Source organism: Haliaeetus albicilla, chromosome 4 (assembly GCF_947461875.1).
Source record: "Haliaeetus albicilla chromosome 4, bHalAlb1.1, whole genome shotgun sequence".
NCBI lineage: Eukaryota > Metazoa > Chordata > Aves > Accipitriformes > Accipitridae > Haliaeetus > Haliaeetus albicilla.
The window spans coordinates 42,643,521-42,666,381 of NC_091486.1; the positions used below are offsets into that span (position 1 = coordinate 42,643,521).

Here is a 22,861-nt window from a genome sequence, read left to right on the forward strand (position 1 = left end):
AGGGTTTACATTGCCAATAAAAATCCAAAGTGTTGGGAAGACAGTGCTGCTCTATATTGAAAAGAAAATTCTGAGAGTAAGTAATAGCGTCTCTACTTCACTGAAATAAGTCTGAAATTGCTTTAGCTTCTATGTTCTCCTTCAGATCCGTCAAAACTCTCTTGATCAGGAAGGTCGTTATTTGAGCTGTTCAAGGAGCACGTGTTGGTTGGAGTTACAGTCTAAAGCAGCCTGAACTAATGAGACTATATTCTTTTCTTTAAAGGGTACAGTTCTCATTCCACTGGAAGGAACTATTTCAGCAAAAAGTTACTTAGTATTTTCTCATGCCAGGCACATGCCAACCACACCACGATTCCTCGCAGTCAGTGAAAAAGCCCAGCACCTCGAACTCAAAAGGTTTTGTGATTCGGGGAGTACCATTACAATGCTCAACTCTGCAGCAAAATTGGACTGCGACAGCCGCAAAACAAATGACTATTTCTAAGTTCTTCCTACATGCAGTATGGCATTGCCACAAAGGTTTAAAAGTTGGTATCAGCGAGAAATAGTTAGATGAAGGAGGCTTACCAAAAATACAACCTGGCAGAGTTGTAACCTAAAGGAGCGAGTTGTTATTTTTTTAAGTATATGCAACTTTTAGTATTTGTTAGTTGAAGAGCCCTCAGAACAGAAAAGACTTAAAAAAGACTTTCTAGATAAATCTTTCCCATGAATCGGACCTGCTGGTTTCATGACTCAGTGTCCAATGTAAGTTAGACAGCAAATTGTCTACGAAAATTTTACTCATCAGCTCTGTTTTTGAAACACATTTGCAGGCTGCTATTTTAGTTTTAAAGTCCTCGTGATTGACAAACGAACTGAGCTACAGTTAGGTAACACAAATCATTAATACATGAAAAGACTAACATAAGTCACATGCTATGAAGATAACTACGTACAGTGCTTCACATCCTCCTCCCACCTCAACACAAACTTGGCTGCACAACCATATCCCAAGCATCTTATTCAAGAAATGTATTTATACCACATAAACATGTATTAATTACCACTTAAAAAACAAACAAATAAATGTTCTGCTGAAGGCATGATCTATCCCACAGAAATCCAAACACCAGTAGCACTCAAAGGAACAGTGGTGCCTGTGCTGTATCCTTCCCACAATCCCTAAGTTTCCATCTCTTCAGCGAAAGAGGAGAGCAAAGGGGAAGGACTCCCAGGAGGGGACAACCCAGACTCCAAGAAGCTGACAACCACACACCTTAATTTCAGTAAAGTGACTAATACAACAGAGAATATGCACAGAACTCTGCCACATACTTAGATGGATGCAGAGACTTAGCCGTGGACTACGTTCTTTAATAGAGTGACGGGCACTGCCAGTCACAGTGACTTGCTATACAAGACACTAAAAGGGAGCGGCGGGGGGTTTCTCCCACCACCCATAAAATGTTAACAGTACCAAACATGACGTCTGTCTATTCAAGCTGCACTGCTTAAGAGTCAGATGAATAATGCAGTCTTTCGAGTAACAGTCTCAATAGCAGCTTTTCCCTCAGGACTTTTTTATTACATATAATTTAAGGACAAGATAGGCTAACAACACAAGATGGTTTTAAGCAGCTCTCTATTTCAGCTGCTGTACATCATACTCTGCGAGCTTGAATCTCTTCCAGAATAGTGGCAGACTATTTCAATTGCAAAAGCACAGAATACAAAGCTTAGTAAGCTGTCATGCAAAATAACTCAAAAATTTCTTCTTAAAATACATGTTCTTGGCCAATACTGTTTGCTCTTTTTAACTCCAGTGACAGTGAAGAAAAATACCTGCAGACTTCCCAACACTGACAATTTTTTTCCTTATTTTGCGCATCCTAAGCAGTTCAGGAGTCTCTGTAGGGCTCCTTCGGGGATAGATACATATAAATCTAAGCTTAGAAGACTGTTATCTCCATCTTGCCTTCAAACCTGTTTTTACCCGGCTGCATAGACAGGCTACTGCTCTGTAATCCAGTTGTACATCTTGCTCACCCACTCTACCACCACTAAACCTGAACCCCTGCTTAACGCCTCCATCAAAAACTGCACGGAGCACCGAAGAGAAACTCATTTTCTCTGACCCTCCTGGCAGGCAAAGCCAGCATCACCCTTCCCACCTTGACCCAGTCCTAACACGACCGCTGCTCTGCCTGCGCACCAGCAGCAAGCAAGAAGCAAAACAACTTCTCCCCGCAGCGCCGGGTGCCCCTGTCCAGCCCCGCTCTCAACAAATTCGCCTCCCACTAATGCCTGTGAAGGACATCCACACCGGGGGGCCACCCTGGGCATTCAGCGCAGAGGGACCGATGGGGACCACGCCAAGAGACACCCCCCTTCCCCCCCCCCAAAAAAAAAGCCTGCCACGGGGAGATGGAGGAAGGGAAGGCAGCCAGGAAGGCGCAGGCAGCTGCTCCCAGTGAGCCCGCCAGTGCCCTGCAGGCAGGGCCACGGGCTGCGGGGGGGGGGGGGGGCGCCGCCTGCCCCTCTCCCCGCCGCGGCGGAGCCGCCGGCTCACCTTCGATGGCGATGACATGCTCGCGGATCTGGTTCTGCAGCACCGGCTCCTCCACCCGCTCCAGCAGCTCGTAGATGGAGTAGATGTTGGGGTGCACCGACTCGAAGCGCTGGATCTCGGCCCGGATGGCTGCCGAGTTGGCCAGCTGCTGCTGGTAGTTCATGGCGCGGCCGCTCCCCTCCGCCGCCGCCCGCTCCGCTCCGGCGCCTTCCCCCGTCCCTCCCCTCCTCACCGAGAGCCCCGCGCGGGTCGGCGGGCGGCGGCGGCGGGGGGAGGCGGGGCGCGCAGGGGGCGAGCCCCGACCGCCGCCGCCTCACTCACCGGACTCCCCCCCGCCGCCCGCCCCGGGCCGGCGCGGCCCGGCAGCAGCCCTTCGCCTCGCAGCCCGCAAGGGGCGCCGCCGCTTCTCCGCCCGCTGTCACTTCATCGCGGCGGCGGGGCAAGGCAAGCCGGCCGCCCCCGGCCCCATGGAGGGCGGCAGCGCGGCGACCGCCGCTGAGCTCCCTCCCGGCCCCGGCCCCGGCCCCTGCCGCCGCCGCCGCCTCAACTCCGCAGCGGCGGCCGGTCCCGCCGCCCCCCGCGCGCGCGCCGACAGCCAATGGCCGGCCCCTCCTCAGCCTCGCGCCCCCGGCCCAGCCTCGCTCTCGTGCCCGGCGCCCCGCGCGCGGCGGCGGATGGCGGCGGCGGCGCACGCGGCCCCGCTCCCACCGGGACGGTCCGTCTCCCCCGCCCCCCCACACACACACCCCCCCCCGCCCCCAGCACGCGCGCGCGCGCACACACACCCTCCCGCGCGCTCGCCCCGCTACACCCCCCACCCCCCCCACGTCCTTCTCCTCTGCCCGCTTCACGCTCACGCAAGCCACGCCCCCGGGTGACGTCACCGCGCAGACCGCTGGCCACGCCCCGCACAGCCCCTCCTCGCCCGCGCCGTGCCCGCGGCGGGGCACGCTGGGAAATGCAGTCCGGGGGGCGCGTGGCGGGGTGGCGAGGGGTGCGCTGAGGTGGCGCGGGGGATCGCGGTGGCGGCGGGCCCGGGCGCTCTCCCGCTCTCCCCTCAGGGCGCCCGTCCCCTTCAGCCGCCTCCGCGGGAAGCCTGGAACGCGGTGCTTGCCCCGCGGGGGGCCCCGTGCGCCCAGCAGCCGCTCGCCCCGCAGGCAAGTGGAGGAAGACCCCCCCTCGGCGCGGTGAGCGGGCCGGCCGGTGCCCTCAGGGCCTCCCGCGGCGAAGCCCCTCACCGTGAGCCCGGGCATGGCCCGTTGGCCCCCCCGCCCCTCTGCCGAGCTCCGCTCGGCCACTGGAGTCCTGGAAAAGAGCAAGTGCGGAGGTTTGTACCTCAAGTGCTCTATCGCAACCGCTTGACAGCTGTTAACGGTCGCAGTAGCCGTGTGGGTGCCCGCAGGGCGCTCACCGGTGCCAGTCTGAGAGCCGCCCTTTGTCGTACACCCCTGAGCGTGCAAAATAGTGCGGTGGGCGGCGAGCTTTGCCGGGACCCCAGCCAAGGGCACGGCAGTGTTGGGAGCAGCGGCGTTCTCACTCACAGAGCCCTGCAACAGTCAGAAATGTCTCACTCTAGATAAGTTATGGCGCAATGAAGCGTTGCTGTCATTAGCGTGAACGAGCGTTATTAATATCATTTGCAAGGCGGCTATGCGCCGCACAGTTAGGCATTCGCCTCAATGAACCCGTTTTTAGGATCAGTGTTTTATGGACTTGAGCTCCAAAGCTGTAAAACGTGAAGCAAACTTTAACATAGAAAACAGTTCAGCCCAAGGACACCTTGGTCAGGGATAGCCTCAGGAAAACTGTATCCATCTATTCTACTGACATATACCAGAGCAATGAATAGAACAATTTCAATATTTTTTTCCCCCAAAAAAATAAACGAAATGACATTACTTGGATATACAGCTCTGGCCTGGCATGGCTGAGAAGCAGCTACGCTCCTTTCTTGGTGCAGTTGTTTACTTCATGTTACCTGCACCCACCTTTATCGCATTTTTAAAATATTTCATCTTTTTGAGTAATCTTTGTCTTGAGTGTTGGCTGTTCGGTAATGATAGGTCTTAAGAACAGAACAGGTAAAGGTTTTTGAAAACTTAATCCATTTACCAAATCCATTGATCTATATTAAAAAATTCAAACTGCTTTGTTTTGTTTCTATTTAAGAAGATCTGGGAGTGTAAGTAAGTGATGCATATCATGTGATCTCCAGGGTGGAAATAGCTGTTCTGCTACTGTAACTGAATTCTTAACCTAAACAGTTTAAGAGAAAAAAACTTGGTAAGCTTGGCGGCAAGAGGAGGAATGGGAGTATCATAAAAAACAGTGCTTAATTGTATTATGAGCAATAACACTTAGTGTCATAGCAGGCATTTGTACTCTGGCTTCTCTACTGATGCTCTGTTGCAGGTCTTCCTTGTAAACCCATGGTGACCTGACAGAGCTGAATGAAGGCTGCAGGGAGATCCTTCAACTAATGGCTGTGGTGCTGCTTCTATCAGCCACCTCTAAGTGAGTTCTGTCACATAATACATAAGCTATTATGCCGGAGGTAAGCAGGTGCTACCAATTTATGCCATGCACATAGTAATTAGTATCTGATATTTAAATAGTTCCAGTAACACTTGGGCATTAAGCTTGTTGATGTGATGGCTCACACCAAAAAACAATAGCAGTGACAAAGGAAGCTGTGATGGGAGATTGAGGTTTTGGATACTCCTGAATGTGTTACTTGAAGAACAGACGTACCTAGTTAACAGCAAATAGCCTTCACCCTCACATGAATATGAAATGACCTGTCTTTTTGTCAGCAATAAATACAGGGGACAGGGATGGCGCTGAGGGACCACTGACGCCCAACCTCCCTGTCTGGGTCAGTGCCTGTGAATTCTACCAGAAATACTTCAGAAGATGTTATCCACAGATGGGAACACGGTGGGGACACAGTAGAGGGGAGGGAGGACACAACACGGTAGCTTGTCACCACATCCCCAGGGTGTCAGCGGTGTGGGGTGGTCTCAGTGGTGACATCCCCTGTTCCCTTGCAGGTGGGGAAGCTGCAACCAGTAAAAGTGAGCTGATTGATTGTTTCAGTTACCAAAGGGAGCTTATTTTCACTTACTGCAAATTTTCCCATTCTGATCATCAGACAGGGAAGTCTCTAATTCAAGCTGAGGGACTAAAGCTTTCTCAGCGCTGCTTGCTGTCTGCTGCAAGAGTTATCTTCTGCTCATTTGAACAGTTGAGGGGGAGAGGGCAAATATGGTCATAGATACCTGTGTCATCTTCTTTCTTCCTTCTCAACAGAAGTTGGTATATTTTTTATTAGCTTGCTTGTTTTTATTTTCTATCCTAGCAGGAAACCAAAAAAACACCAAAAAACAACCAAATAAAAATTTTTGACAAATAAAAAAAAAAAAAAAAGCAGGAAGAATATAGTCCCTGCTTCCACTAGTGAATGCCACTCAGGGTATTAATGACAATAAGAACTTGTGAAACGTAAGAGGATTTTTGCATTCATTTACCGTAAACTGTTTGAATAAGCTAATGGTATGTAGGAACAGAAGCATTACCTCACATTACTTACCTTTCCAGAAAATGCCAAAGTGAGCAGCAGAGCAAAGAGTTAGGCCATAGCCTCTGTTGCACGTGGGGCTGGCTGATTGTTTCCACTGCTGCCATATGCTTTGTATTCTTTCAGCTCTTAAATTCATGGCAGGCCAAGATGTGGAAAACAACTCCCAGAGTAGTCTCAACTGTAAGTGAATGCAACTACTACACACAAATAGTTTGAGCATTAAACCCCTGTGTTAATATAAAGCCTTTTTGTAATACTCTGATACATAAAGCTTCTGTGAAGCTTTTGCAACCCTGATTTTTTACTACATAAAAAGCTTTTGTGTAAGCTTTGTAAAATTAAAGCAAAATATAAGCTACTGTTGCAGCTTGCATAGATTTCTCATGTAAGGAGGCCGTAACAATAAGTAGTATTTTCCTGTGCTTGCAGCTAGGTTGATTAGCCTGAAATGCTGCTTGTGATGCACAGAGCGATGCTAGATACATCTCTTTGCTATTAGACTCTGTTCTAGAGAGTCTGGCATCTGAAGTGCTCCATCAACCTTTAAAGTGAATTGGCAAAGAGAATGACTTTGGCACTACTGCTGTGAGCATTAACGAATTTAGATTTCTTTTTTCTTTCGTCTGGAACACGGCTAACTTGGGCACTTTACAGCTTTTCTGGGTCTGCTTTTGTCAAAGGCGAGATGACCACTGAAATTGGTGCTCGTCTCCAAGTCTGGGGAGGTCATGAAACTCAGACAATTTTTACAAGTATAGAAGGGCTGATGGGCTTTAAGTAAAGCATACAGAGTGGTCCCAGCCCCAGTGTAGGTTAGCCTTCCATCACTGGTTTTCCTTTCTGAGGGTGAAAGCTTTCCAAGGGTGAAGCCTCCCACTACACTGTGCTCCATGCAGTTGATTCTGTGCTTAGGTCTATAACAAAGTTCCATCTCTGCTGGCCTCCTACTCCTCCTCCCCATCTGGCAAATCCACTCATTGCCGTGACTACAGAAAGCGGAATCAAATGGTTTCATTCTGATTTTGGTACCTTATTCCTAGAAGGTATTCAGTAACTGGAAAGGAGATTGCATCAACATCTCAAACAGCTCTAACTCCTATCAGATGACTATGCTTATCCACTTCATGCTGTTCCTAGTGTGTCCACCATGGCCTAACTACAGAAAGTGTAGTAAAAAAATTTTGAGGATATGCAATTGATGAACTTGGACTTAAGAAGGCATGTGGACAATTACATTTTGCTTTTGGAACTGAGCCCAACTGTGTCAGTAAAACATTTAATTGAAATCTCACTGTTACCTTCCTTTGATGCCTTGTTACAACATGGTGGAGCATACTTTCCTGGCTGCTGAAATGGGAATTAGGCAGGACTGGCTTTTAGTGACTAAACCAATAGCTGAAATGTTGATTGGGGGGGGAAAAAAAAAAAAAAAAAAAAAGGAGTTGAAGCATCCTATCCTGATCTGTGCCAGGATTTAATATAAATACACGCAAATATCACGGACAGCTAGACACATGGGCTTATTTGCAGGCCTAGCAGAAAGGGGATTAACCGAGAAAACTGAGAACATAAGGACTCCTGAACTGTCTAAGAGGTTATAAGAGAAGTCTACCTGCTAGTTGTTGTAAGCAACATTTCATTTAACTTGGACTGTTTCAGTGTCTGTTCACAATCTTAAACCCTGGCTGTTCATGTGATTACTGTTGGTATGAGCAGTGTTTTGTTCAATATGCAGGGTGTGCCTAGAAAAATACAGGAGATAGAGTGTTAGAGATGCATCTTTGTGCCTACTAATACTGACATTGCCATAAAGACTGAAATCAAAGCCATGTGGAAAAAAGACATGGAAACATCAAGTTTTCCTGAATTATCTTTGTTATACTCTGCAGTGAAATGTCAGTATAAAAACTTAAATAGGTTAAGCTTCCTCTGGTAACAAACTGGGATGAAATTCTATTATTTTACTGGGTAGAGATTTGGGTCAGTCAGTTACTATTACAGAGTGATTAGATTGCTCAAGAGGCTTTGAAACAAATGTAACTAATGAATTAACCTCATTCACAGAGTGTGAAATCTGTTCTAGGAGAAATGCCAACTAGTTCAAACAATACTAATTATGAAGTAGCAACAACAAGCAGTTGTCGAAGCTGTAGCTCATTCCTCAGTGTTCCTGTCATAACTGAGAAAATGCTGTTCTGTACCAAATGTGCTCAAAAAAAAGTGGGATGGCAAAAGCAATCTGCATTTCTGAAGGTGGGAGCACAGATCAAATCTCTTGCAAGGTCAAATTATCCTGCTTAAGGGTCTTCTACTCAGAAGTGGACTACATACTAGCATTCTGCTGCAGAGCAATGAACTAGCAATAACTGTATGTGTTCACCATATGGGGAAAGGCGTCCTAGAGTCACCTCTTGATTCTAGCCCCAGGGACCTGGATTTTCGCTAACCTGAAATTTTCTGAAATGTTAAAATGAACCATCAACTCAACTGCTCAAGTTTTGGCTCCTTGTTAATCTAAGTTTCACTGTAAAACCATTTACAATATTTACAGATTTGCAGAACTATTATCTTCATTAAACCAAAGACATTGTTTAGATCTGGAGTTGTGCTGTAGCTTTTCTCAGGCTGATAATGGTCTGTGTTCTAGTTTTAAAGCAGGGACTTAAAATGTTTACAGGGAAAAGAAGTGGCTTCTACACATGAAAGGTGGTTTTAAGTCCTAAGTTTTACCCATGCTATCCAAAGCTTATACAGTTTCATTTCAGCAAAAACTTGAATCATATGCAGCAAAAAAACCTTATTCAATTGCAGGTTATGTGATATGGTACCCATGAGTCAGGCCTCAGCTAACATCCTGAATTTTATACCAGGGCAAATCCAGTGACAGCTTCATATGCCAGTTCCGAGATACTCAGCACTTTATTGAGCTCTTATCATGGCTAAATATGATTACACTGGAAGTGTCTCTAAGCTTGTTGCTGTTGTCACTTTCTTGACGGAGAATCAATATTTGATTCACCGCATAATTCCATGTTAAGCTCAGATCTCAGTTCAGCTGTGGTATGCTGACAGGGCTTTAAAAGTTATGGAAAATTGTAGGCTCAGTTGTTACCTTTGAACTTTCAGACACGTGCTCTTGATTTAATGCAGAAAAACCACAGGAGAGGTCACTCTAGATAAGTTCGAACTAATCTTTTAGAACAATTACCTTTATTTTTAATAACATGTTATATATATAATGCTATAACATCCAGTGATAAGGAATGAAGAAACAGGATAAGAAACAGATACAGTAAAGTCAAAACAACAAGGTCTGGCAAAACTGTGACCTGGACGCTATGCTACAAGGACCTGTAGCTAACCATCATGGACGATCCTGATGCCAGGACTGTCACAGTGAGATGTACCTGTTGCTGAGATACTAAGCATGCTCCATTACTGAAGGTCTAAAGAGCAGTACGGATATTCCTGGTGTGAGAGGTGGTGATCTGCCCTTGTTCTTCCCTGTCCCCCTCCAGAAAAGGAAGGTAGCAAAGGAGTCTTCACAGACTTTGTGCTGCCACAAATATTCCTTTTGGTCTGAAGGCGAGACAGAAATCAGAACCATGAGCTCTCTTGCTGGTGAAGATACCACATGACTTATTTTAGGAGCATGACATTGTGCAAGTGGCTAACCCAACATCACCTAATGTGGATCCTAGGTGACAGATTGCACAGTTTAAATAGCAACTTGAAACATACAGCTGCAGAACTATGTATCTCAACATTTGTCCGGTAAGAAAGCAAAACATTTTCTTTGGGGTTATGAGGAGGAGTGTTACTAATCAGTGAGGGGACGCAAAAGAGCATGAAAAAAAAAGCTGAGACTGGTAGTCAGCACTGGTCACGGTACTTCCCTACATTTCAGATGAGAAATCTTATTCTTTTTGCCCTTGACACTTGTATGTGCTGTGGCAGGGAATGTGCTGCTTGAATACTAACATCAGAAAAACAGCAGCAGTAGACTGTAGCTTGAGAAGGGAGTAGCAGGCACTCAACTGTAGCTGTGCAATAGACTGCCTGACCAAGAAGAAGAGTGCTGTCAGGCAACACCAAATTCTGTGGGAAGGTGTGGTGGGTAGAATTGCTCACTTTAATGCTTGTGCTGTCAGGATGGTTATGGACTCCCAGCAGCAACATCTGGAGTACAGCCCTGCTGCTTGTTACAAACAGGTCTGGCCGTGTACCAAAGACAGTAGTTCTACTGATGGCGTTTATCTGTGTATGGTTTTGACATCAGCGTAACTTGAAATTGCCTTTCTTCAGAGCTTGCCCTTCAAAATCAGTGATATTTACCTGGCATAGTAACTCCAGCCCTCCATCTTTCCCATGTGAGAAATTCCCCCATGGGATGATTTGCATGCTGTAGCAGCACAGTCGGCCCCTCGTCCCCAGTGGACAGTATTCCTGAACACTGCACTGTCAGGAAGGGGTCCCCAAAGGGCTGTCATCTAGGACATGCTCGCTACAGAAGCTTGTGGGATTTACTGTGTGTCTGTGTTAGTTCTTTGAGCTGCTTAACAGCTCACTGATAACAACTCACATTTTTGCAGCTCAAGGAGTGTCATGGCAGAGACAGGGCTCCCATGGCCTGCTTGCACTGCAGTGCGGTCTGTGGAAAGATCCCGGGAAGAATTCCCTGGAAACGGTCTGATACTTGCTGCTTGTATGCATCACCTTGTATGCCCCCTTTCTGTAGCCGTAGCTTCCTCATAAAGATGTCATAAAATCCCATGGGCTATTTGCCTAGAGATAAGGAAGGGCTCCTGGCACATTTCCACCATCACATTTTGCTTACAGTTTGTCCAGGTTTGTCTGACCTAGTTCTGTTCATAAACTGGGCTTAGTGGTGGAGTCCTGGAAATGTTCCCAGCTGCTAAAGCCAGGCTATTCCCTCTGCAGTAATTAATTGCAGTTCAAAAGCCCTTCACCAGCTACGTATCATAATATTAACATAAAAAAACATGTTCTCTGGGATTCTAAGCTTTGAGCAAGCTGCTTATGGTGGCGAGACTTATATTCAATATCACAAGGGCACCATGGGACCCTGCTCATCAGTCGCTTGCTGCTAAGCACAAACCGAACTGGAAAATCTCTTTCCTGTGTACCCATTACAAAACTGTTATCACAGGACAAAATGAAGCTTTGGATTGTTTTTACTAAGCTGCGTGTGATTCTTCATTCCAGTGTAACTTTCCATCATTTGCAAAAAAGAATTTGGGAACAAGTACAATGAATTGAAACTTGATACCCAATTATAATTTGAATACCATGAGGCTCCTGGAGAGTGCTCAACAATTATTACAGACAGAAAGAATTGTTAGCACTAACCATCTAGCATAGAGGCAACTTTTGGTTGAACTAAGAGTACATAAATCATACTCATTAAATCTAAATCACATAAAGGACATAGTAAAGAAATGTCCTGTTTTCTACATAGGGTTAGCTTCATCCAGAAATGCTTTGGACTTGTCCAAATCTCAGGTCACCTTCCATGAACAAGTACGTGAATTTACTGGGTCAGTAAATTAAAACTACACAAGGGACCTCGGGTGCTAAACTTTCAAAGTTTCTCTAGCTCTTACAGTTTAAAAAGCAGGTTTCCTTGTTGTGCTTGCTGTTAGGAATATGCACCCTGCAACTCAAAATATTGTGTCTGATCCCCCTTAATAGTTGAACTCTGTCTCAATATGCCATTTAGTAATCACATCTTTAACAGAGAGAGCGGGAGACTACTGTAAAACCTAATGATTCTACTGCTTTATAAAAAGCAAGAGGTTTGAATTCTCCTGGAACAAATATTATGTGCTTAAATTAGCTACTGACTATATGAATTGTAGAGGAACCTCCTTCTGGCATTGCAGTTCCTGTGGTGGTTCCTTTGAGATTTCCTGGACCTGAACTGTGTCAGCTCCACTTGCTTCCAGCTTATTGAGAAGCATGGAGCTAACACCATGAGCTGGTACAGGGTTCAAACTGGGAGCTGCTGGGTACCTGCCCTGGTGAGGAAGAGTTTTCTGAAATGTTGCAGTTTGGGGAGGGTAGGTTGCTCCTAGTCAAGGTGCATAATTTGAGGTATATATTTGATATCACTGAAGACCAACTCAATCAACATAGTTTCCAGCAAAGGCCAGAAATCCTCTGTAAAGACTGCTTCTTCACGTGGATGGAAGTGACTAGGATGGAAGTGACTACTTCAGAAGTTACAGTGAATCCTCCCCTGCATAATTTATATCCCCTTTTTCAAAACAAATAGCATAATTTCTTTTATGTCCAGTTCTAGCCTTTCAGCAGCATTACTTGTTGCTCATTAGCTTGTGTGCAACCATTGAAACAAGCTGGAGGATGAGATTTTAAAGCCTAATGTTACCAAAGATTAATACAGCTTTTTTTGAGCCCTGTCCCCACAGCCTTCCATTGCGAAGTGCTCAGAGGCACCAGAAATGGAACCTTCAGCAGAGAAGCCCTGTGTAAAATGGAGTTGTCTTACTGTCTGCTAGTAGGAAGGCAAATAATACAGATGACCTTGCTAGTGTGCTTAGGAAGGGAAGGAATATATTGTGCTTGGGTTGCATTGCATGTTAAAGCGAGACAAACTCACTGGAAGTGAAGAGGAATGGAAGACTTTGAAAAATAAGTAGGATCAGGGCCTTAAGGAGCTGTTAGCCATTGAAAACACTGCCATCAGCTCCATAGTGAAAAGGGAAACTTCCAAAAGCTGGACATTGCTCATAGCCACTGTTTCTGTAACTTCCACAATAATCAGCTGAATACTTGGTGTCAGGACTCAGATGCATGGGCTCAGATGTGTTTTGTCTGATGGAAAACATTTCCTCTACTTTGTGGAGGCTGCTTAGATCCCTTCTGCTGCCCTTGAGTTATTTGCAAAGTTTGCCTTAGCTTTCCTGATACCTGGAGAGGGAAGGGCTGGTCCCCTTGGCCAACATCTGAAGGTGGACAGTGTGTTAAAAAGAGAGGTCAAGTGTGGTTCAGTAGCTTTCGAAAGAGGTCTTCAGTATTTTAAGCACAACACTTCATTTAAAGTCAAAAGACTGAATTGTGACGCGCTTCAAAGAAAGCAAAGTTGTCACTTTCAGGATGGCTCCTGTGGCACTGTCATGTCCCTGAAAGTGTTCCTAAGGCAGCAAAATTACCACATATCTGCTGTGTGGAATGGGTTGCTTTCAAAGCATACAAAGCTGAAACACCTCAAAGCTTAGCCTCATCTTTGTCTACAGTTTCAACTTGTGTCACTACTCTGAAATGCAAGATAAAATGTAGACTTAGGTCTCCTTGAACTCAACTGACTTGAGGAAACTACAGATGTGATGGACCTGCATTTTGCAGGCAGGGGGCTAGGATGGAGGCATGTGTCTGCCCTTTGTCCTTAGTTCAGTACAGAATGTAACAGACTGCTATTGACCCAGATCTCAAGGGTCAAAAAACGGGAGTTTTGGCACTAGTTTTCCAAATAGTAAGCTGGATGAAGTAGGATGAAAGTATGTCATGGATTCTTACTCGCTCCTTTTCAATCATCTGAGCTGTCACAAGTACGACTGCCTCATTATCCTTGGGCCCTCAGCTGAATTTTGATGACCTGCGTGGGAAGTGGTTAAAGGTACCACTACAGACTCCTCAGTGCTCCAGACAAGGCTGCAAAGTCTTGGTTGCATCAGAAAGGTTTAAAGTCAAATCAGCCATCATAAAATTTCATAAAGCAAGTGAAAAAATTCTGCTGCGGTCTCCGGTAGCAGCACTTCAGGTATACTGTCTTGAGAACTGTAAATGCTTATTTGTGGTTTTATCTATTCACTACTTGATTTGAAAAAGGTGTAGTAGACCTTAAATATTCCCTGAGCAATTTGGGAGGGGGACCTGTAATGTTAAGCTGTGTGTAACCTGGGGTAGAGTACTCTCAAAGCTGAGATAAACTGTTGCAGCAGTGGTTCTGTTTCTTAGCCTGGAAAATGGGATAGAAAACTCATTCCTCGTACAGCTGACAAACACATGTGTACATCTGCTGGAGCTATGCATGCTAAATAGACCTGGAATTGCTGTTGCCTTGCAGAACATGAAATCTGGATGGCAAATTATTATCTAACACAAAATACTTGGCAGAAGTCTCAAAATCTCATTTCAGCTCTGTACTTTGTTCTTTAAGGGAAATAAGTTTAATTGGAAGCTAATACTTTTGTTAGAAGTATCAAGTTCAAAAGGGCAAGAATCTTACTGTTTTTTAGGAATAGTATAAATCCTGTAGGTGCAAGTCATGGTCTGTTGGAATTCACAGAGGTAAAATCTCAAGCAAGGGCTTCAGGATGCTGGTTATCAATACCAAGCTAAATTGCACATATCAAGAACTTTGCTTCACGGCTCTCACGTCTAAATAAACTTCTGAGTTCAGTTAAGAATGTACTCCAAGGATGTACCAGTCCTGCCTATAAACTTGGTTGTCTGATGCCAATCTGAATAATTTATCTGGATGGAAACAATTGATTTCATGGCCTGAGACCCCACCTTTGGGGGACTTGGGTCAAAGTTCTAGCTGGGGTGGGTACACAGTAAGGATCAGTGGCCTCTTGAGTTGTAAAGCTTAGGGGGCACACTGTTCTGCAAATACTTACACTGGTTTTGTGGTTACTGCTCTAGGATCCAGGTTAGTCACCAAGGATCACTGTAAGGTATCAAGGTCTGCTAGTGGATAGAAAAACAATGAAGAGCAAAGCTTCAGTGGTATCACTGTAAGGTATCAAGATCTGCTAGCAGATAGAAAAACAGTGAAGAGCACAGCTTCAGTGGTGGTTACAGTTGCATGCTAGTTCTGCATTCTTTGAGCAAATCGAATGTTCCTGGCAGAGTCAAGGACCTAGTCTTTTCTCTAGGGTTATGGCTGGGATCCCATCGCATGTTACAGTACTCATGGCAGCCTGTTCTTTCTTGGGTGCCTAATCTCAAGCAGAAAGCATGATGTGGTAACTCTGCATCTTAAATGTTGTGAAAACAATACCGAGAGGAAGTGTGCCTCTAAGTGAAAATGGGGAAACAACTGGGAAATATAAAGTGAAGCACCTTCATAACCAAAACAGCATTACAGCATTGCAAAGAAATACAGGGAAGTGAAGAGTCACTTCCCAGAAAAATTTCCCTCTGTAACAGTCAATTCATTTACTATGACAAGAGTGAGCAGTCTTAGAGTGACTTGAAGCTTCCTCTATCGCAGTAACTAAAACAAAGGTGTAATAGAGTTGTTTGCTCCTCTAAACAGTCTGCATAGAAACCTTTCAAAGGGATTTTTTTATTGCGTAGCAGTAAGGGCAATCGCCACTGCCTCTGATGTTAGAAGGAAAACCAGAATCAACTTGGAAGTGTAGCATTTAGTGGGAAATGGTGCAGTTAAATACAAGAATTGATCACATTTGTCTAATGGCTATCTTTGTAACAGGACCGATAAAAAGCAGTGAACATTTTCTTCCTGCAGGAGACTCCAAGGGCTGTGTATGACCACCTTCTGGTTGAGACCCTGTACCTGGTCTGGAGAGACATTTGAAACTTGATCCAAAATTCTCTTTCAGTGTTTAGGTGTTTCTGGGAAGTGTTCAGAGCAAAACAGATGTGAAAGCTATATAATACATGGGTCGGTTTGGGGCCTGTAAGGACAAAACATGGCACAAATGAACTTGCAGCATTCCAATGGTTATGAACCTTCAGCTGCATTGCACATCTTATGGATCCCCTGGCACACAAATGCACTGGGAAAGGAGTCTGGCCTGTTGGGGCCACTGGCACAGAGCACTGGGCTAGCATTTGCTTTTGTAAGGTGAGTTGTCTTCTTTTGCTAGACAGCTGGGTGACAGCAGGTTTTCTTCTGTGTAAAAAGGGAATACTGAAACCACTTGTAAAGTGTTTCAAAATGTAACAAGAGCCAAATTTGAGATGCCTATCAGATAGAAGTGCATCTGTCTTGTTGCTGAACTGTATAGGTTGCAGGGATAGTCAGGTTAAATATCATTAATCATATCTGATCTATATTGAAACATGTGGCAAGGTTGTGAGCAAAGTAAGGAATGAAACAAACTGCAGGTCTTTTCCAAGTAGAAGATACCAACAGACTTGCATCCTGCTTTCACCTCAGTCTTCTGGGACAGATTATCTGGAAATAGTTAATCAAATGCTTGCTTGGATATGTACAAAAGGCTCAACATTCAAATTGTATGGCACATGGGTGTTGTAAATCAGCATAACCTGAAAGAAGAAATTTAACTGTAAACCTGCTAAAAGTGCTCTAAGCTTCTCTCAGCTGCTTTTAAGTACCTGTGTAACAGTAATAGAAACAGGGCATTGTTGCAAAGAAAATCATTCCAGCAATGGCCAAATTGTGCTTCGTAATGAGTATAACATAAAAGAAGGTGCCAAAGAAATGCAAGGTGGGGAATAATTCACTATGCATATGGCTGAGCAGGACTTTTTGGCCCCAAAGCATTCTCCAGGAAGAGGTTACTGATCACCTGGCAACTGAGGTTAACAGATATTGGGGGGGGGTTGTGACTAATGCTTGTGTTAAAGTAGTGGTCATCTTTTAGTCCTACTTTTATCCATGATGCAATAAGATGTAATAGAATTATGAGTTTGTCATAGATCTCAGACTTTATTAATCATCTACAAATTTGCAATAGTTTGGCATAATGCATATGATGGAAGAGGAGCTTTTGTGTCTTGCCAGCCTCTTTCCATCACTTTAACCTGCTGTTTTTGAAGTAAGAATATACTGGAGTTCATAGTGCCAGTTGACATGATCAGTCCCAGTATAAGCTTCACTGGGGTGTCTAGTCAGCAGGCTGCCTTCTGAAGAGTCCCGATGGTGTTATTCACTTCAGCATTTGTCTGATTGGAATATACTGTAAAAATATGTTAAAAGTTGACTGGATCAGTTCTAGACAAGATAATGATGAACTCTTACAAGTGAATAATTATCTCCATGAATTAGACTTTAGACTTCAGCTCTCAACTGAAAGAAAGAAAACATCCCAGTACTTTACATGAGCTCTTGCTCTGGGGCAAATGGTTTAGTTTCTCTTGTCTCATGTAAACTGCTTGCAGGTGTCTAGTGTACAATATCCTTGCAAAGGTAAAAAGGAAGTAAAATAACTGGAGAAGCTATTTAGGAGTTCCACATCCTTAGGTGCTTTTTTATGGGTAGATTTTCTTGTGACAAAGAGGACAATGTTGTGAGGACACAATTTTAAGCCTGAAAACAATGGATTTGGAGAACACTGAAACTTCGCCAGAGAACGCTTTCTCTAAACACAGCCTAAACTTAGTCAGTGAAGGTTCTCATTGGTTTTAACCAGGCATTACATTTTATCTGCTTAGCACTGGCAGCTGTACTGCTACAGCCCAGTTGCGTATTTCCTGCAAAGCAACCAGACAAAATCCATTTTTTTTTTGTTAGAAATGGCTAGGTGCAACTGGTTTATGTTGGCACTAGTGACCTGGCTGATGAAACATGAACCCATATTTTTCTTATCAATCTATCTCCTTTTTGTCTTAGTAATGCCCAGGGTAGAGCTATTGGGGCCCTGAGGCTACTGATAGTCCTCAATGGCTCTGAGCAGCCTCACCTAGGGTCTTCTCCCCCACACCCCTGGCTATGGACCCAGGAGTCCAGTCAAGCTCAGTCCAGGGCCTTCACTCGCTTCCTGAGCTCCATTGGTAGAGTGCTGGTCTCCAGCTCAGCCACGTCTGTGCCAAGGCCCATGCCTGGCCATGGGTCCTTGTCACCTTGATCCAAGTGTATGTACTGACTTTCTTGCTTGAGCTTGTACCTGTCTTATCACTAAGGACCTGCCTGGTGGTCACTAGGCTGTGTCTGATGCTGGTTACTTTCATTGGGACCCACCCTGACCTGTGGCTTGACTTCCCAGCTTGACCTGCCTCATTGCCATTTGGACTAGCTGGTGCCCCCTGGTAAGAGCCTGTCAGGACAGCACTGGCAAAAATCCATTCCATTGCAAGGATTATTCTGTTTTTTCAAATCTGACTTGGTGCTCTTTCCTGTTAAAGCTTTATGGCACATGTAAACCAAGAAGCTAGCATGGTTAATTTTTAGTGGTTTTGGTGAAGAGCTTGCTGATGTCAGTGAAGTTTGTCACCATTTTTTTTTTTTCCCAGCTTGTTCCAAATCACTTGTTTGAGGTCAGGGAAGTGAGGACTGAACCACTAAGGTTGCAGCCATGCTGCCTAGACAGGAAAACAGCAGAAGCAATTCAGTGTGGTCACCTCCTGTGTTTACCTGTTCTTAATTTTCATGTGTAATGAGCTCTCTTCAGACAATTTAGCATTCTGAAATGAGCTTTTGGTTTGTTCTATGGAAACATGAACTCTGTGGTAACCAAGCACAAAAAGGCAATTGAACAGAATATTTTGCTACTTTGCATAAATCCATAGTACATGTGCATTTGAATACTGCATATGGTATCTGATAGCAGGAATGGAAAGAGCTCAGAAGGATAAGTGAAGCTATAGATCTGCTTCTTTTTTTTTTTTAAAAGTTGGGACTTCTTAGGTAAGTTACTAAATACAGAAAACTGTATCTGAGCTGAAGCTGGTTGTGGCTGGGGGCATCATGATTTGATTCTTTTTATGTTCTTAGCTAGGCAACTTCTTTTGGCCGTACTGCAATAGGCTGTTTGATAGACTGAACTAACCTTTTCTGTGATCTGGAAAGGTGGTTAGTGTTGCAGTGAAATACTGTTGAGCACTTCTAGGGGGTTATAAGATAATGACTATTTCTTAGTCTTAGTGTTAGGTTGGATGCTGATTAATTTGGGCTGGTCAAGGGAATGGACAGCCATGCCTATTTAAAACTTGGCAACATGCAGCTTGCCATCACTAGTTAGGAGGACTCATTAATTTTCTGAAAACAGAACTCCAACCGCATCCAAAGAGAAAAGTATGCACTATATAAAAAATATACACTTAGTCTCTAGCACTCTGATAAACTTATTCTGTCTGATTAACCATACAGTGACATTTGACTGACCTTGTCAGCTGGAGGGGTGAATGGATAAAATAAATGAGCTTTCAGTCTCTGACTGAACATATTTAACATGCTGAGTAGGAGGTCAGTATGACTCATCCTTTCCATTTGTTGGATGGCCTAATATTTGTAGAGAAAAATCTGTCCTTCTTTTGAATGCTTCCAGAGATGTAATGCTTCTTGGTACTTGAATCCGCTACAGGTGCCTTTCCAAACTGATACCCAGTTTCTGTAAACCTGCCACACCTTACCACCGCTCTCTAAATGTGATTTAGTGTGAGTACTACAGTTTGGTCGTAAAGAGCAAGGATTCCCCTGTACCACAAGGCCAGTAGCTGACCGCATTCCTTAACATGCCACGGGCCACTGCAGCTTCAGAGCACACCTGTCTGGATCCTACTATCCAGATTATGGAGCTGCTTCTAGAAGGTACCCTAACGTGGTCCTTATCTAAGTAACACTGCCCTGAATGTGGAAAGTGGTGTGTGGCTTTTGTGCTTAACCAAACACTGCATCAAATTTAGTGAGACTGCCCAATACCAGACTTGAAGAAGGCAGCAGGCTCAGCACAGGTCTGATGCTGTCCAGGTAACAGCAAAATTCTGAGAAGAAACAGTAATCAGCATTTACTACCTCACTGAGAGCATGCCTCAGTTTAATAACCTGCTTCTAAAAAACGGTTCCTGAGGAAACAATATGCTGTACATGAAGATCTCTATAGGAGTTTAATTAGGTGGTGTCCAAGAAACATGCTTGCTTTTTCTCAAGTCTCTTTAAGAACTGGGCTTCTAGTTCCTAATTACCTTGTTCATTTTGACTGGGACAGCTAAATAATTGTGATCTGAGCTGGGTGAATGAATGCAGTAAAGTGATGTTCTTAAATGCAATCAGCCACCCATTGCTCTGACAAAAAGTGTGATAATGTAATAACACAGCCTTGCAAGAGATTGACACGAATATAAGAATGCTGCAAAATGTTTGCTGAAGTTTGCCAGGAATTAATCAAGTTAGCTTTACCTTGTAAGATGATACAGGTCCTCCATGCACCAGCTGAAGCTTTAAGTGATTTCTAAATGAGCATGATGTTAAGTGAGCAGAAACCTAATCAGTAATTGATAGATCTAGTTGCATATCCCTGTCACCACTCTGTGTCTGATACACAGACCAGACTGAGCCACTGAGCCCTTAGTGCAGCTTCTAAGTACTTTAACTGTACTATAGTGATGTTAGAGGTCTCATTGTGCTTACAGTTATGAAAGTTGAACCCTCAAAGTGAGAAAGTAGTGCAATAATAAAGTAAAATTTATCCAGCATCTTGGCCATTATTAGGTCGCATAGGAAGGCTAAATGCAAAAAGGAGACAGAGGATTACTGTATGCAAATGGCTAATCTTTTTATTTATTTATTTATTTTTGTCCCAGCTGTCTAGACAGCTAGACAAATGCTCCAAGATGTTTTAACACTTCATCTTTAACATGGGTGCAATTTGCGCAGATTGTCTGGTAGTTATTGATCCTATATCCAACAGACTTGAATGGTTTTCGAGGTTATATCACTCAAAAATTAAAAAGTATCCCTGTCCAAGATTATAGTGAGTTTGGTATGTTTCTAAATTGATGAATGAAATATAAAGGTGGCTGAAGTTGTGAAAATAGTATAGGAGCGATGAAACACTTGAACAGATTGGTCTGAATGACAGCTGTAAGTAAGTCCAGATCTCCTTGTACTAATATAAGTGTTCTTGGACTTAAAACTTAGAAATGAAACAGAAGGAGAGTTCAGAAAATTTCTAATACTCAAGATTAAAGTATACACATGCTACATGTGAAATAGGAGTATAGAGAAACATGGGTGTATTCTCATAGCTGTGCAACTCACTGTCTCACTCTTCTCCCTCCCAATTCTGCTGTTGATGTCAATCTTCTCCAATCTGGTGCATGAAGAAGTGTTTTTTAGGTGTGAGAGCAAACACCAGACTTCACCAATATGTTTCTCTGTGCCTTGTGTCTGTTGCTTTGATGCCCTGCTGCAGCTAGTGAAGGCAGCAGCCCTATTCAGGTCTTAGTTTCTGCCTCTTGCAGACTCTACTAAGCCCTGACTGGAGTTGTAGTATGTGAAATTCAAAAGGTGGCTGCTGGGCAAAACCTTTCCAGGGCAAAAACCCAGTGTAGTCCATGCTGCTTTGCATGACAGTGTTGTGTTTGGACTGAGCAATGGCATTTGGCACAATACGATGGAGCAGGAGGCAATGGCACTGCAGACATATGATGGATAACAAGCTTGTGGCCCAGAGCAGTTGCTCACATCAGACCTGTGGAAATTCATAGTGTATGATTAACACTTGCTATCAAGCGGAATCTTTAAAAGCTGTTCACAAAGAGGGAAGGAAAGCTTATAATGGTTCATAATGATAGCTCTTACAGAGAACTTGCTATCCAGCACTTCATAAGAAGCCATCTGCCACGCTGAGAGAGCACAATGGAGCTGCATCATAATTCCTAATGGGGGGCATGACCTGCAATGTAGCAGATAGAAACCTGGGTATGACATTCCTTTCATGTAACCGGGATTGTTACCCCCACAGAGTCTATAAGCAAAATTCAAATGTGCTCTATCCACGGTTTGTTGCCCAACCTTGGGGTATAACAGCTGAAACTGCTTCATGGCCTACTGCAGATGCAGCAAAGATGCTCCCATGAGGCCCAGGCTATTCTGTGTCTGTGCCCTTTGCAGAACTCATGACGAAAACTTAGACGTGCTGCATTATTGTATCTTAAACATTAGAGATCTGATTGGCACCAGATTTCCCCCTTGGGTAGATCATTATCTAGGGAAGCAGTAAAGCACAAACTTCTACACATTTAGTAGCATAAATAATGACAGCACCCATGTTTGGTATGGTTTGTTGAAGCACCAAATCGTAAGACGGAACTGGACACTGTGCTGGAAATAATTAGCTGATCAGCTTTTATGCCATACTCAAAATTTGTTTCACTGTTTAAGAAAAACCACTCCACTATCCTTACACAACTTTTTTTTATTAGCATAGTGCAGTGCAAGCATAGGAACATAGTAGTATGACCTGAATGAAATGACATGGTGAGCCAAAAAGCTTGTCATGTAATCTTTTCTGCAGCCAACACTCATCAGTGCTCCAGCGTAGTCTAGTCTGTACATATTTCCATTTAAATTTCTATCAGTTTCCATACATAAGCTCAACACTAGGTATCTTTTATGTGAGATGTCAGCTGACTTCACTAGTGAATGATGACGTCTCTATTATTTTATGTTTAGCCACACATTCCTTTGGCCTCTGACCCTTTTGCTTGCTTCTATTCTCTTTAGGATGCCTAGTTTGCATTTTAGATTGAGTTTTGACTGCTGTTGTGTTCCCTGAACTGTTAATAACAGCTATGTGCTGGAAGAGCTGACTTGCATTGCAGCTGTGCTTTTTCGGAAGGAGAGACTTTCTAGGTTGGGGGCACTCCAGAAGTTCACTTCTAAATAATCAATAAATAGAGGATATCCCAAGTAGAAGTCTTCCCCGGCTTCAATGAGAGCCAGGAATTTACTCATATTAAGTGAAGTAATATTTATTGTCCGTAAAGATACTTGAGAGATGTGAGCAGGGAGTCTAATCTACTGTATAGGA

The 22,861-nt window shown here is 44.2% G+C and overlaps 2 protein-coding genes across 5 annotated transcripts in view; one reads left to right on the top strand and one right to left on the bottom strand.

The window, feature by feature from the left end:
• Positions 1-3,294, bottom strand: part of AGAP1 (ArfGAP with GTPase domain, ankyrin repeat and PH domain 1) — a 395,948-nt gene extending 392,654 nt beyond the window's left edge. For 2 of the 4 annotated variants that reach the window (XM_069782145.1, XM_069782144.1), the window contains exon 1: positions 2,555-3,294. In XM_069782145.1, coding sequence (XP_069638246.1) covers positions 2,555-2,717 — 163 coding nt within the window. In that variant the 5' untranslated portion in view covers positions 2,718-3,294. The remainder of the gene's footprint in view (positions 1-2,554) is intronic. The other 2 variants (XM_069782147.1, XM_069782146.1) reach the window with 1 other exon arrangement.
• Positions 3,295-3,486: 192 nt separating this feature from the next.
• Positions 3,487-22,861, top strand: part of TRPM8 (transient receptor potential cation channel subfamily M member 8) — a 163,446-nt gene continuing 144,071 nt past the window's right edge. Inside the window, exons 1-2 of the mRNA XM_069782150.1 lie at positions 3,487-3,881; positions 4,967-5,068. The gene's annotated coding sequence lies outside the window, so the exon portion shown is untranslated. The remainder of the gene's footprint in view (positions 3,882-4,966; positions 5,069-22,861) is intronic.